This window comes from Peromyscus californicus, unplaced genomic scaffold, assembly GCF_007827085.1.
Source record: "Peromyscus californicus insignis strain IS unplaced genomic scaffold, ASM782708v3 Scaffold_7__1_contigs__length_154581171, whole genome shotgun sequence".
NCBI lineage: Eukaryota > Metazoa > Chordata > Mammalia > Rodentia > Cricetidae > Peromyscus > Peromyscus californicus.
The window spans coordinates 128,729,922-128,744,338 of record NW_026294595.1 but is presented as its reverse complement, the minus strand read 5'-3'; the positions used below and the strand labels follow the sequence as shown (position 1 = coordinate 128,744,338).

The following is a 14,417-nucleotide window of genomic DNA, read 5'->3' as shown; positions in this document are numbered from 1 at the left end:
AGTACCTGAGTTCAGTTCCCAACACCCATGTGGGGTGGCTCACACACCTGCACTCACAAGCACATACCAACAGACACACACTTAAAACAAATCTTTTTATTTTTTTTTTTTTAGTACACTATCAAAGTTTAAATCAGTGGTTTTTATTTATTTATTTTTGAGACAGAGTCTCACTACATAGTCTCGGCTTTCTGGAATTCATTACATAGACCAGGCTGCCCTTGGATTCACCAAAACCCACCTTCCTCTGCCTCCCAAGTGCTACAGTTATGGGATTAGAGTGATGAGATTGAACCTGTACACCACCATACCCAGCCAATGATTTATTTCTTGTGCAAATTAAAAACTCATCAGATGACAGATAATTTCATGCCTTAGTCACCTGCACATTAAACCATCACAAATCCCTTATGAAGTCACAAAACTGAATATGAGGTGGCAATATAGACTTCTGAATGTGCCACACCCAAAAATTCAAAATCCAATAGGGAAAACAGATCCTAGAAAGAAAGCTCAGCAGTTAAGAGCACTTACTGTGGGGTACTGCTGTGTATCGGTAAAGCAGGGAGCCATGGGGAGCTTCCGAGGCCTGCATCTAGCAGCAGGAGATTGTTTTAGGTTATATGAAAGAAATGCTTCCTTGTCTCTAAGGTTTACCAGAAACACTGACTTAAAGAGGATCAATGAATTTTGCACCAAGCCACAGTAAAGTCCCAAAACTCCATTACACACTCATAGCACAGAATATTGTTAGAAAAACTCACAGACTTAGAGAAGACATTGGTGTTGTCAAAGCACTTCAAAAAGGAGGAAGAAATCCTAGAGCCATCTCAATTGATGTTGTTGATGGCGGAAAAGAACATGATGCAGGTGAAGATCAGTTATTTAATGACTGTCCTGACAGTGGCAAGATGCATCTACATGGTTATTGAGGAAATCTGTTAAGACTGTCTTTAACAAGCCTGAACCCAGAAAGCCCATCTGAGAGAGGACCAGCTATGAAGGCCAAAACAGAGCAGAAGTATTTGTACCGGCTAGATTTTGAAAACTCCAGAGTAATGTTCCAACAACAAGCCTGCATTAAAAACAATGTGAGTGCTCGATTTGGTAGCACATATACTAAAATTGCGATGATACAGAGATTAGCACAGCCTCTGCGCAAAGACACACAAATAGTGAAGCGTTCCACTTCACAGACATACACTTTGCAGAGATTCAACTCCCAGGCTCAACCCCCAGCACACACAGGGTGGTTCACAACCATCTATCTGTAACTTCAGTTCCAGAGGAACTGGTGCCTTCTTCTGACCTCCATGGACAACAAGCATGCACATGTGCACATACATACGTAGAGTCAAAATATATAACAAAAATTGAATAAATCTAATTTTTAAAATTAAGAAAAACAAGCTTTCAACAGATGACACCTCCATTATTTAAAATAAAAAGAGCAGAAGAGTAGTCCAATAAGATGGTTCAGCTTGTCGAGGCATTTACTGCCAAGCCTGAGGGCCTGAGTGGATCCCCTGCTCTCACATGGTAGGACAGAGCTGGCACCTCCAAGCTTGTTCTCTGACCTCCACCAGCACACCACGGTATAGGAGCCTATGCAAATACATCACACACACAATGGGGGAGGGGGGCATGATGACTACGGATGGACACCTACCAACTCTATCTTCAAAATATTCTGAATCTCAACTAGGTGATGGTGGTGCACGCCTTTAAGGCAGGCAGATCTCTGAGTTCAAGGCCATCCTGATCTACAAAGCTAGTTCCAGGATAATCATGGCAGTTACATAGAGAAATCCTGTCTCCAAAAAAAAAAAAACAATAGATAGATAGATAGATAGATAGATAGATAGATAATAAATAGAATCAAAAATCTGAATCTCAAAAAAAAGAAAGGTAGATAGATGTGAATGCAACTATTTCTATATCCACTGTTAATATTCTGGTGCCAATTGGTCACCTCCCTGTCTTAGGCTCAATCAGTAATGTCTTATTACTTCATACCCCAGGTTCCATTCTTGACTCACAAAATGTTTTCTCCAAAAGCAAAGTGATCTCTTCAAGTGTAAAACCATATCAAAACATGCTACCTAATTAGTATGTACAATTCTTGTATTTTTTTTCCTAATCAGTAACAAAATAAACTTGAGTATGCTGGAGAGATAGCCTAGCAGTTATGAGTATTTGGAGCTCTTCTTGAGGACCCCAGTTCAGTTCCCAGCACTTAGGCACCTCCCAACTGTCTCTAATTCTCAGCACCAGGGAATCCAATGCATCTGGCTTCTTTGGGCATCTGCACACACACAGACAATTTCAAAACAAATAATTTCAAATCAAAAATAGCTGGGCATGGGGGCACATGCCTTTAATCCCAGCACTCTGAAAGCAGAGGCAGGCAGACTTCTGTAACCTGGAGGACAGCCTGGTCTATAGAGTGAGTTCCAGGACAGCAAAGGCTACACAGAGAGATCCCGACTCCAAAAGACTGAAAACAAAAACAAAAACTATGTTTATAAAACTAAACTTGGGCCGTGCGGTGGTGGCAGTGGTGGCGGCAGTGGTGCACGCCTTTAATCCCAGCACTCAGGAGGCAGAGGCAGGTAGATCTCTGTGAGTTCAAGGTCAGCCTGGTCTACAGAGCGAGCTTCAGGACAGATAGGACTACACAGAGAAACACTGTGACTGGGGGGTGGGAGGTGGGGTGGCAAGGACTGAGATCCCTGCCCAAAATGGTTTCTCATCTCTTTCTGAAGAGCTAACCTTCTTGCTAACATCCTTTGTTATCAGGACCATATCCAATGCCCAACTTCTACAACTAACCTGTACTCTAGCCAAACTAACCCCACTGCTGCTCTGTGAATCTACCAAGCATGTTCCCACCTTATGACCATAATATTTGATCTCTTCTTTTATACTTCTGATCTCCCAAAAGTGTACATAGTTACCTTAACTCCTTCAGATCTTTACTCAGATGTCACTTGATAAAAGAATCTTTAGGCCGGGCGGTGGTGGCGCACGCCTTTAATCCCAGCACTCGGGAGGCAGAGCCAGGCGGATCTCTGTGAGTTCGAGGCCAGCCTGGGCTACCAAGTGAGTTCCAGGACAGGCGCAAAGCTACACAGAGAAACCCTGTCTCGAAAAACCAAAAAAAAAAAAAAAAAAAAAAAAAAAGAATCTTTAGGGTATTCTATCTTTTTTTTTTTTCAGAGCTGGGGACCGAACCCAGGGCCTTATGTTTGCTAGGCAAGCACTCTACCACTGAGCTAAATCCCCAACTCCTGGGTATTCTATCAAGTAACATCCCTATTTCCATCTTTTCTGTATCCAACATACCTTTGTGTGTGAGTGCGAATGGTGTATATGTGCTCACCTACCTCTACATGCACATAGGAAACCAGAGGTCAATGCCTGGTTTCTTCTACCAATCACCTTATTTTCTGAGATCTCTGGACTTAGAGTTTAATTGTGGCCAGACTGATCAGCAGTCCCCCAAAATCTGCCTGTCTTTGCCCCCTAGTGCTGGTGTCACAGGTGTTTGCCACCATGCCTGGCCTTTTACATGAGAGCTGGGTTGATCTAAACTCAAGGACCTCAAGCTTGAGCACAAGTACTCTGCCGAGTCATCACCCTAGCCCCCTTATTAATTTTATGTGGTTTTTTTTTTTTTTTTTTTTTTTTTTTTTTTTTTGGTTTTTCGAGACAGGGTTTCTCTGTGTAGCTTTGCGCCTTTTCCTGGAACTCACTTGGTAGCCCAGGCTGGCCTTGAACTCACAGAGATCCGCCTGGCTCTGCCTCCCGAGTGCTGGGATTAAAGGCGTGCGCCACCACCGCCCGGCGTGTATGGGTGTTTTACCAGCCGTGTTTGTGTATCACATGTGCATTGTCTGCTAAAGCCATGAAAGGACACATCAGACCCCTGGAACTGGAGTTAAGGACAGTTGTTAACTGCAAAGTGCATTGATGCGCACCAAACCTGGGTCCTCTGCAAGAGCAACAAATGTTCTCCCCCCGCCCCCCAAGACAGGGTTTCTCTGTGTAGCTTTGGAGTCTGTCCTGCAACTCGCTTTGTAGACCAGGCTGGCCTTGAACTCACAGAGATTCGCCTGGCTCTGCCTCCTGAGTGCTAGGATTAAAGGCATGCACCACCACTACCCACCCGGTTTGCAACAAATGTTCTTAACTGCTGAGCCATCTCTCAAGCCCTACAACAAACCTTTTTAAAATAAAATAATAATAATAATAATAAAATAAATAAATAAATAAATAAAAAGTAAAAAGGGACACAAGACTCAACTCAGTGATAAAGTGCTTGTCCAGCACACACAAGGTCCTAGGTTTAATCCCCAATACGTTACCAAAAAATAAACTAAAAGCCAGCCAGTAGAGGCACACACTGTTAATTCCAGCACTTGGGAGGCAGAGGCAGATGGATGTCTGGGGTCGAGTACAGTCTGGTCTACAGAGTGAGTACTAGGACAGCCAGGACTACACATAGAATCCCTGCCTTGAAAAACAAAGATAGATAGATGGATGGATGGACGGACAGACGGATAGATGGAAGAAAGGTAGGTAGGTAGGTATGTAGACAGACAGACAGATAAACTGAATGTGGTAATTCACACCTGCAATTCCTGAGGCTTAGGCAGGAAAAGTTCTGAGTTCCAGGCCAACCTGGATTAGAGTAAAACTAAAAAGGAATGGGGGAGGAGGGGATTTGTTTCTGCCTGTCACCTCTTCTCAAGGCTGACACTACTTTTCTAGAAAGAAACAAAAAGTACTGAAGACAAGAAAAGCTTGTCACATTTTTATAGTGCAGAAAATACCACTGGCATATTAGCTTTTATGGGATAGGGGTGGTAGTAATCAGGAGTGTTGTGAATTCCAGGAAAATGTGGGTGTGTTTAGTGTTGCTCTAGGGATATGAGACCTAAATGAATAAATCTGTGCTATGTGAATGTTTGTTCTCATGTGGTTTTGAAAAATTAAAAGCAGGCAAAACCTCTACATGATGATCAAAATTAACAAAGGAATGAGAAAACATTTCTAAAAGAGAAAAGGTCAAAGTTGTGTGTGTGTCAGGGCACGTGTGCCTGATAGTAACATTTCACTTGAGCTGCTGAAGAGGTTAGATTACATATTTGTTGCCATCAGCTAATTTAATTTAAAAGTCTGCCAACTCCAGAGCTATAAATTCAGAATTTGACATTGGTCACTCTGAATTTTCCTTTGATTTCTGCATTTAATTATAGCAATACAAAACAGAAGGGAGAATCAAATCCTTTTAGTTTTTTATTTGGCTTCCCCCATCTTAAGACAGAGTTTGACTATACAGCACAAAGAGGCCTCAAAATCTCCATCGTCCTACCTCAGCCTCCCAAAAAGTAGGATTACAGGCACGTAACCACCATGCCTAGCAGGAGTCAGATCTTTTTTTGTTTTGTTTTTGTTTTTATTGATCCAGGGTTTCTCTGTGTAGCCCTGGCTGTCCTGGCACTCACTCTGTAGACCAGGCTGGCCTCAAACTCAGAGATCAGGCCCGGCTAAGAGTTATTGTTTAATATCTCGGGGCCAGGAGTGGGGGGTGGGGGGGGGTGGGGGAGGGTGTTTGCTGTTTTTTTTGAGACAGAGTCCAAGCTGGCCTGACATTTGTAATAATCCTCCTGTCCTGCCTCAACCTCCCAAATGCTGGGATTATAGGTGTGTACTATTAAACCATTATTGCCTTTTCTTTCCCACTTCATCTGTAGAGTAATTAAATTTATGGCAATCCTGTCCAGGCATAGTGGCTCATGCTTTTAATATGGCACTTGAAAGGTGACTCTTGAGACAGGAGGATCAGGAGTTTGAAATCAGCATGGGCTATCTGAAAGGAGGATCTTAGGATGATCCAGTCAGCTAAGAGGAACACCAATAAAAAGAAGTAGGAAAATAATCTGATCATCTCAGAGGAAGAGGAAGCCCATGGATACAGTACAAGTAACTAAACCAACCCGAGAATAGGGTGAAAAGCAATAGTGGACCTAGAGGGCAGAACGGAAGGTACTTAGGTCTTCATCCTCAGTAACATCTCTGAGGTGCATTTCCATTTCTCTTTTATCATGCTAACAGCTATGTGCCACATAAGGAAAAGGTTTCTCAAGAGGACAGTTCTTACATCTTTTTATAATAATGAATGCACAGGACCTCTCGACTGTAAAAATATCTGTAACTATCAAACATACTTATATACCATTCCATTTGTGTTTAGGCTTCTTTCAAGGGTCACAAATTTATATACCTTTCGCCACATTATGAATGTCACACTTACCTTGCTAAGCAAAATAAAATTACAAAATGAAGATATTCTCATAACCCTCAAGTAGCTCAGTCTGCAAGTTTGTATTCTCAGGTAAGTGGGCAGAATGAAGGGCCGTCTGAGAAGAAAGACAGGCTTTCTTGCCACTTGGCACTTCCCAGGCACAACCCCAGCTGAAATTCACTGCCATTCTATTAACATGGTATGTTCCACTTCTCACATAAAATAAATCTGAAAAAAAAATTTAAGCACTTTATCTACCATTACCCATTTATCTACTATGCAGGACCCCATGAAGTGTAAGATTCCGAGTCAACTTTGAATCTTCAGTCACTAACAGCATGGCAAGCACTGTTAAAGCTTTTTACATGTCATACTCTCACATACTCTTTTTTTTTTTTTTTTTTTGGGTTTTTTGAGACCGGATTTTTTCTGTGTAGCTTTGGAGCCTATCCTGGAACTCACTTTGTAGACCAGGCTGGCCTTGAACTCACAGAGATCTGCCGGGCTCTGCCTCCTGAGTGCTGGGATTAAAGGTTAAAGGCGTGCACCACCACTGTAGGCCAGCCTGCTCTTCTTATAGAGCAAGTTCAAGGACAGTCAGGGCTATACAGAAACCTTGTCTCAAAAGAAAAGAATGCAAACGAAGTAGGAACTATCTTCAATTTTACAGAAGAGAGTGGGCTTAGTAATGTATGCCTATAGTGTTAGGATGGGGTGGGGGCAGAAGACAGGAGGACTGCTGCAAGTTCCAGATACTGACTCAAAAGGTGGGGGGGGGGGCACAGACAGACAGACAAAGCATAAGCTTTAGAAGTTCATCCTTTCTAGATTGGAGTGGTGGTGCACACCTTTAATGGGGGCGGGGAGGTGTGTAAATGAATTATCTGTGAGTATGAGGCCAGCCTGGTCTACAAAGTTCCAGGACAGTCAAGACTATTACATAGAGAAACTGTTTCAGAAAAAAAAAAAGTTCGGGTCTGGAGAGATGGCTCAGTGGTTAAGAGCACTGGCTGCTCTTCCAGAGGACCGGGGTTCAATTCCCAGCACCCACATGGCAGCTCACAACTGTCTTTAACTCCAGTTCCAGGGGATCCGGTACCCTCACACAGGCATACATGCAGACAAAATACCAATGCACATAAAAATAAATAAATCCAAAAAAAAAAAAAAAAGTTCATCCTAAACCACTGCATTCTACTTCTGTTGAACGAGGTATCCTTTTTTTCACGAGTAGCATACCTAATGAGTCAAGGGGTAAGACCCACTATAAGATGATGATCTCCATCCCAAGAGTAGTGACTATCACATCAGGGTTTAGAGAGACAATACTGTGACTTCCACTTATATTTTAGCTTATCATTCCTTAAAATGGCAATTTTTACACATTAGAAAATGTTCTACCAATTATAATATGATTATAATTGTTACTTATTTATGAAAAGGGAACAAATCCAGGGCCTTGCCCATGGTGGGTGAGTAGACTACAACTGAGTTACATCCCTAGACTAAAACAGTAATTTAAAACAAATATTCAGCCAGGCTCACATCTATAATCCCTTCATTTAAAAGGCTGAGACAGGGCCGGGCGGTGGTGGCGCACGCCTTTAATCCCAGCACTCGGGAGGCAGAGCCAGGCGGATCTCTGTGAGTTCGAGGCCAGCCTGGGCTACCAAGTGAGTCCCAGGAAAGGCGCAAAGCTACACAGAGAAACCCTGTCTCGAAAAACCAAAAAAAAAAAAAAAAGGCTGAGACAGAAAGCGTGCCATAAATTTGAGGGCAACCTGATCTACACAGTGAATTGAGGCAGGCCTTTGCTACAGAGTAAGATCCTACTTCAATAAAACAAAGTATTTAGAGCTGGAATGAAGTTCAGTGGTAAAAACACTTGCCTAGGGAATGGCAGGCCCTGGTTGTTGTCGTGGTTGTTTTTTGACCAGCACTGCCAGAAAAAAAAACAAAGTGTAAAACAAATATTCATGCATTGTGTGCAAATTTAGCCATATATCCCAATGGAATGAACACCATAGGACAAAGTGCTATAGTATTTTCCCAGGACTCCAGTCCAGTAAAGCAGACTGAGGACTGAGTTCTTTCCTACTTTTCTTTCCCCAGGACTACAGTTTAAAACACTAGCCAGTTAGAGCACTTGCCTAGCATATACTAGGGCCTGTGTTCCTTCAGCACTGAAAAAAAAAAAAGAAGAAACTGTAGTTAAGCTTCTAGAGCAGCATATGGTCAACATTGAGCCAATGAAAAGGACAAATGCCTGTATGTCCCCGTTCTGAAGAAGCTGAGCCAGGAGGTAGGACTGGTCTAGGCTACGGACATAGTAAGATGCTATCTTAATGAAAGTACTCACACCAACACATTTCAGTGTAATTTTTAAAATTATTCTGAACTAAAGGAAAAGCAGAGTAGGTATGACAGTGCACACCTGTAATCCTAGAAATTCAGGCACATGAGGCAGGATTAAGAGTTGGAGGCCAAGCTAGGCATAGTGGCACACGCCTTTGATCCCACCAGTCGGAGGCAGAGACAGGTGAATCTCTGAGTTTGAGGCCAGCCTGGTCTACAGAGTGAGTTCCAGGACAGCCAGGGCTTGGGGGGGGGGGGGGGGGGACGACACGACGGGGGACCAACATTGGCCCTCAGTTCAATCCTCAACCTCAATAAATTAGTTAACAAACAATAAGCACGCACACTAAACACACTATAGACTGCCTTATGCAAAGAAACACAGTTACACAACAAACCAGTCTTGCTTCTTGGCTTTTGTTGTCTTTCCAGACAGCCTCACTACATAGCTGGAGCTGACCTCAAACTCACACCTTCCTGCCTCAGCCTCCTCAGTGCTGGGATTACAGAGGCTTTCACCATACTCAACCTTTTGGGAATATCTTTAACTGGAAACATAAAAGATATGGAAATTTCTTAGGTCAGCTGGACCTAGTGACACTGGCCTGTATTCTTAGCTACTGGGAAGCTGAGACAGAATTACAAGTTGCCTGGGCAACTTAGTAAGACCCAATCTGAAAACAAAGGTAGCTGAAAACAGTTCAGTCTACAGCATAAAGTATAAATCCCTAAATCCAATCTCTAATACTGCCATAAGCATATAAATTTAAATTCAGATAAAAGGTTTTTCCACTTTCCTAATATGAAATTTTTGCCAGACCTAACGGTTACCTGGTCTGCCTCCACAAGAACATCAACAGCACAGGACTACAAAAGGGATTAATGGGTAAACCTTTCTTGTATTTCTTCAATCCAAAGTGGAATGGGTGCCCAAGGAAGAGGCTGTATGAATCCTCCCTTTTTAAAAGCTGAAGAACAACCCTCTGGGGGTAGAGCACAGAGTTCTCAATACCTCTCATTTTATTCTCTGCACAATGGACATACTCAAATACCTGGTTTTAGTTTTTATTTATTTTTTGTTTTGTTTTTATTTTTTTGAGACAGGGTCTCATTATATAGCCCTGGCTGTCCTGGAACTGGCTGTGTAGATCAGGCTGGCCTCAAACTCAGAGATCCACCTGCCTCGAAAGTGCCACAAATACCTGTTTTTAGACTGTCACTCTGCATAAACAAAGGAAAATCCACAGAACAGTTCACATGAGTCCCCTCTCTAACTCAAATCCAGAGTCTACTTTGTTGCCATATCCTCTGGGCCTAGAGTGATACTTTGTACTTAAGAGATGATTTAATAAATATTAAATGAATCGAATGCAAAATGCCTGGTGCTCAAGTAATGTTGGCTATTACTGATATTTTAATGACAATTAAGTCTTTATTGTTTTTATTAAATGATGCCATCCCTCCTGCAAGGATCTTAAAATTCTAGGAAGAACATCGGATAAATGAAATCGCAAAACGGGGTAAGGATAAAAACACAACTGGGACACCCAATAATAGGCAAAGATATCTTTAAAAAAAAAATGCACAACCAGATCCCAATTTTGGACTTTTCCGAGGCGCGCATATAATGATTAATAAACCGCGATTACGATAATGAGTTTTCACACATGTGTGATGTGCAACTGTGTGTGCAGGGCGTTCTACTGGATTCACTAAACCCAACTACAGGGCAATTCAGAGAGCGTTCCTCACAACCCATTTTTCAGACAGAGCAACTGATACTCTTGGGAGCACCAAGGTCACACACAGCCTGTACGCGGGGGAGCCGGGACATGAACCCAAGCAGTCTTGACCCCAGAGCCTGCACTCAACAGGCCCCTCGAGAACACCAGCCCCGCGTCTTCTAGTCTTTGGACCACACGTCGCTCCAAATCCAGCGTGCCTACGTTTTCCCAGGACCGGACTTTCAGCCCCGATGCCGCGAAAACAAAACAATACTTCTCTCGCGGTCCATAGGGCGCCCGCCAGGCCTGAGATCCAAGGCCGCTCAGCACAGTCCCGCTAGCACCCAGAGCCCCGGGTCCCGCTGCGCCGCAGGAAGCGCCGGGGTGGCCCCGAGAGCCCGCGAAGGCCCGGGGAGTCGCGTGACCTTGGATACAGCGCCCCACTCCCGGCCTCAGTTTCCCGGCCGGGGCCTCCCGCCGGGGGCCTCTGCGGAGCCTCGCGCCTATGGAGCAGCAGGCCCCTCCACACACACCCCTCAGCCGCCCGCCTTCCCGCCCCACTTACGCTGGAAGGCCGCTGCTCCAGGGACGCCCACCATCGCGGAGCGCAGCCTGCCGCGAGCGCCACCCGCTTCGACCCACCGCCCGAGTCCTCCGCAGGCGCAGGCCGGGACCTGCACCCGCCGAACTCGCTCGCACCAGCACCAGCGCCGCCGCCGCCGCCGCCGCCGTTAGGCCGCGCGCCGCCCCGCCCCCGGACGGCCCCGGCACGCCCCCGCCGCGCGCTCCCGCTCCCCGACCAACGCACGCGGAAGCCCGGCCCGAGCGCGCTCACGCGAAGCACCGCCTCCCGGCCTGGCCCGCCCCTTCCGCGCCAGGCTGCGTCCTATCCTGGAGCAGTCTGAACCTCAGAGCCGCCTCCCGCGCGCTACGCGCCGCCGTCACGTAATCGCCTGTCTCCGAGCTCTAGACTTCCGGATGTCGCCTGGGCGGTGACTTAGGAGCGAAGGCGGAGTCCTGGGGCGGGGCTTCGGGGGAGGGCGGCTTCAGGTACAGGCCTCAATGCCTTTAAGGTTGTATTGGGTGGCGAATTGTTCTTACCCTTTTTATTTACTTGTTTGTTTTTACATTGATTTATTGCATATGTGTGCGTGTATGTGTTTGGTCGCGTGCCTTCCAAGGCGTGCGTGTGAATGTCAGAGGATAAGTTGGGGGCATGCCCTCCTCCCTGTAGGTCCCGCGGATCAAACTTCATGCATCAAGCTTGATGGCAAGCATCTTTGCCAGCTGAGCTATCACACAGATTCCTTCCCCTTTTTAGGCTATAGGAATCTAAATGTTTTAAGTAACTAGTAGCTGTCATTATTGATTTCCGTATTAGACCTAGGGCTTTTGGGGTTTTTTTGGCGTGGGGAGGGGGCAGGACGGGCACGTGTATATGCAGGTTCTGTTTTGATTTGTGTGTGTGTGTGTGTGTGTTTTTCAAGATGGTTTCTCTTGTAGCCCTAGCTGTCCTGGAACTTGCTCTGTAGACCAGGCTGGCCTCAAATTCAAGAGATCCGCTGCCTCTGCCTCCAGAGTGCTTGGGATTAAAGGCAAAAGCGAGCACCCTCGCCTGGCTTGTTTTGGTTTGTTAAAATAAGACCTTAAGCCGGGTGGTGGTGGCAGCGCACGCCTGTAACCCCAGCACACAGGAGGCAGAGGCAGGGGGATCTCTGTGAGTTGGAGGCCAGCCTGGTCTACAGAGGTAGTGCAGGACAGGCTCCAAAGCTACAGAGAAACCCTGTCTCGAAAAACCAAAAGAAAAGAAAAAGAAAAAGAAATAAGACCTTAATATACATTTGGCCAGCTTGAAATCACTCACCTAGACCAGGCTATCTTTAAACCTTAAGCTATATTCCTTCCTCTGCTTCCCAAATGCTGTGTTTACAATACCAACCGGCCTCACAAATTGTTTTGTTTCCAGAAAAGGGTCTGTTTTGTATTTCTAGCTGGTCTGGAACACACAGTGTAGTCCATGATGGTCTGGAACACTCACCAATCCTCCTTCCTCATCCTCCCCAGTAGTTGAATTATAAACATGAGCCACTAGCATATCTTCAATGACATCTCCAAAATTAAAAAAAAAAAAAAAAAAAAAACTCATAGCAACCAAAACAAGTACTCTGACTGTAGGATGAGTACTTTGAGCTACTCTGCCTTTCTGTCTCACGAAGACTGAAAATTATATTTCAGGAATTATTCAATTTTTCAAAAATTATAATTTAGAAATTATAACTGAAATGAACAGGCTGGAGCTTTGGCTCAGTGGTTAAGTGCACTGGCTGCTCTTCCAGAGGACCAGGGTTCAATTCCTAGCACCCACATCGCAGCTCACAACTGTCTGTGACTCCAGTTCCATGGGTCCCACACCCTCACACAGACATACATGCAGGCAAAACACCAGTGCACATAAAAGAAAAATTCAAAGGAAAAGATAACTAAAATGAAGCCAGCCTGGCATGGTGGCACACACCTGTAATCCCAACCCTTGGAAAACTGAAGCAAAAAAACTGCCAATTCAAAACCTGCCTGGGCCACATAGTGAGACCCTGTTAATTAATCTGACCTGTATAACAAGGTCAGACATGGCGGGTGGCCCATACCTGTATGCCCAGCACTTGAGCAGGATGATTAGTTCTTAGAGGCCAACTGGGTTAGCTGCAGTGCATTTGCCACATGAAATGGTACAAAACACACACACACACACACACACACACACACACACACACACACACACACACACACACACAATCCCTGCACGTGGGAGTCAGAGGCAGGCGGATCTCAGTAAGTTCCAGGCCAGCCTGGTTTGCAAATCGAGTTCCAGGACAGCCAGGGCTATTACACAGAGATACCCTGTCTCAAAAAACAAAACAAAACAAACAAACAAAAACCCCAAAGGCAAACAAACAAACCTCAAGAAGATTATGAAGAAAATAAACCACCTTAAAAATATTTTTTTTTTTAGCCAGGTGGTAGTGGTGGACACCTTTCATCCCAGCACTCGGGAGGCAGAGATAGACAGATCTCTGTGAGTTCGAGGCCAACCTGAGCTACAGAGTGAGTTCCAGGACAGGCACCAAAGCTACACTGAGAAACTGTCTTTTTTTTTTTTTTTTTTTTAAATGCCAAATGCTGTTTATTGAAGGAGGGAAGAGGTCTTAAATACAGGCTTACAGCACAATGGGAGAACCCTGGAGGGCAGAAGTTCACTACTGCAAATTGGAGTCCTTATAAGATGGTATCCCAAAAGTGAATGGAACTTGAGTTTATAAATTTATAATTTTCAAAGCTAATCAAAATGTATATAACTATTGAATTAAATTTATCATGCCCAATAGAATGAAAGATTAATTAACTGTTGTAACTACTTTTGCTGCCAGGGTCTCCACTGTGCTAGCTGTAGTAAGCAATTATGAAATGGTAATCCCAGAAACAGTAGCAGCGGTGGCCGCCACTGCTATAACAGCAACAACAGCAGCAGCAATGTCAAATTCTCTTCTGGAGCATGTGGACATCCACTGGCATGGATACAACTCCAGTAACATGAACCGCCAAGGCCCATTTTTCTTGATCCCAGCACGACTTAGGCTGGCAGCTCTTCTGGGAGAATCCAAAAGCATGGCTACAGTTTCTAGGCTTATGTTAATGCTTGCCAAAGCTGGCCATATTGGGCTCTCAATCTCCATTGGCATTGGAAGTGGAGAGTTTTTCATTAAGGCCCAATAGGTCTCTGTCATGTTGGGTTTCAGCAGCAGTCACAGGGCGAACACAGCGCTCAGGAATCCAAAGAGGAACCTCTTTGTCCTGAGGAAAGACATAAACAGAATCCCGGGCCTACACCAACACCAGATCGGGTCTCCTTCAAGAGCTAGTAGAAAGATCCTTCCATTGTTCCAGAGGGTGATTTGCAACAAGAGACCTCCAGTGCTTATCTGCAGTGGATACTCCAGCAGAAACCACCGATAAAAAATTTAAAATATATA

The 14,417-nt window shown here is 44.8% G+C and overlaps 1 protein-coding gene and 1 pseudogene across 7 annotated transcripts in view; one reads left to right on the top strand and one right to left on the bottom strand.

The window, feature by feature from the left end:
* The window catches only part of Cbfa2t2 (CBFA2/RUNX1 partner transcriptional co-repressor 2), a 112,322-nt gene extending 101,186 nt beyond the window's left edge, over positions 1–11,136 (bottom strand). For all 7 annotated transcript variants that reach the window (XM_052726152.1, XM_052726146.1, XM_052726144.1 and 4 more), the window contains exon 1: positions 10,955–11,136. In XM_052726152.1, coding sequence (XP_052582112.1) covers positions 10,955–10,988 — 34 coding nt within the window. In that variant the 5' untranslated portion in view covers positions 10,989–11,136. The remainder of the gene's footprint in view (positions 1–10,954) is intronic.
* LOC128102724 (uncharacterized) lies at positions 1,096–1,195 on the top strand (annotated as a pseudogene).
* Positions 11,137–14,417: the final 3,281 nt, after the last annotated feature.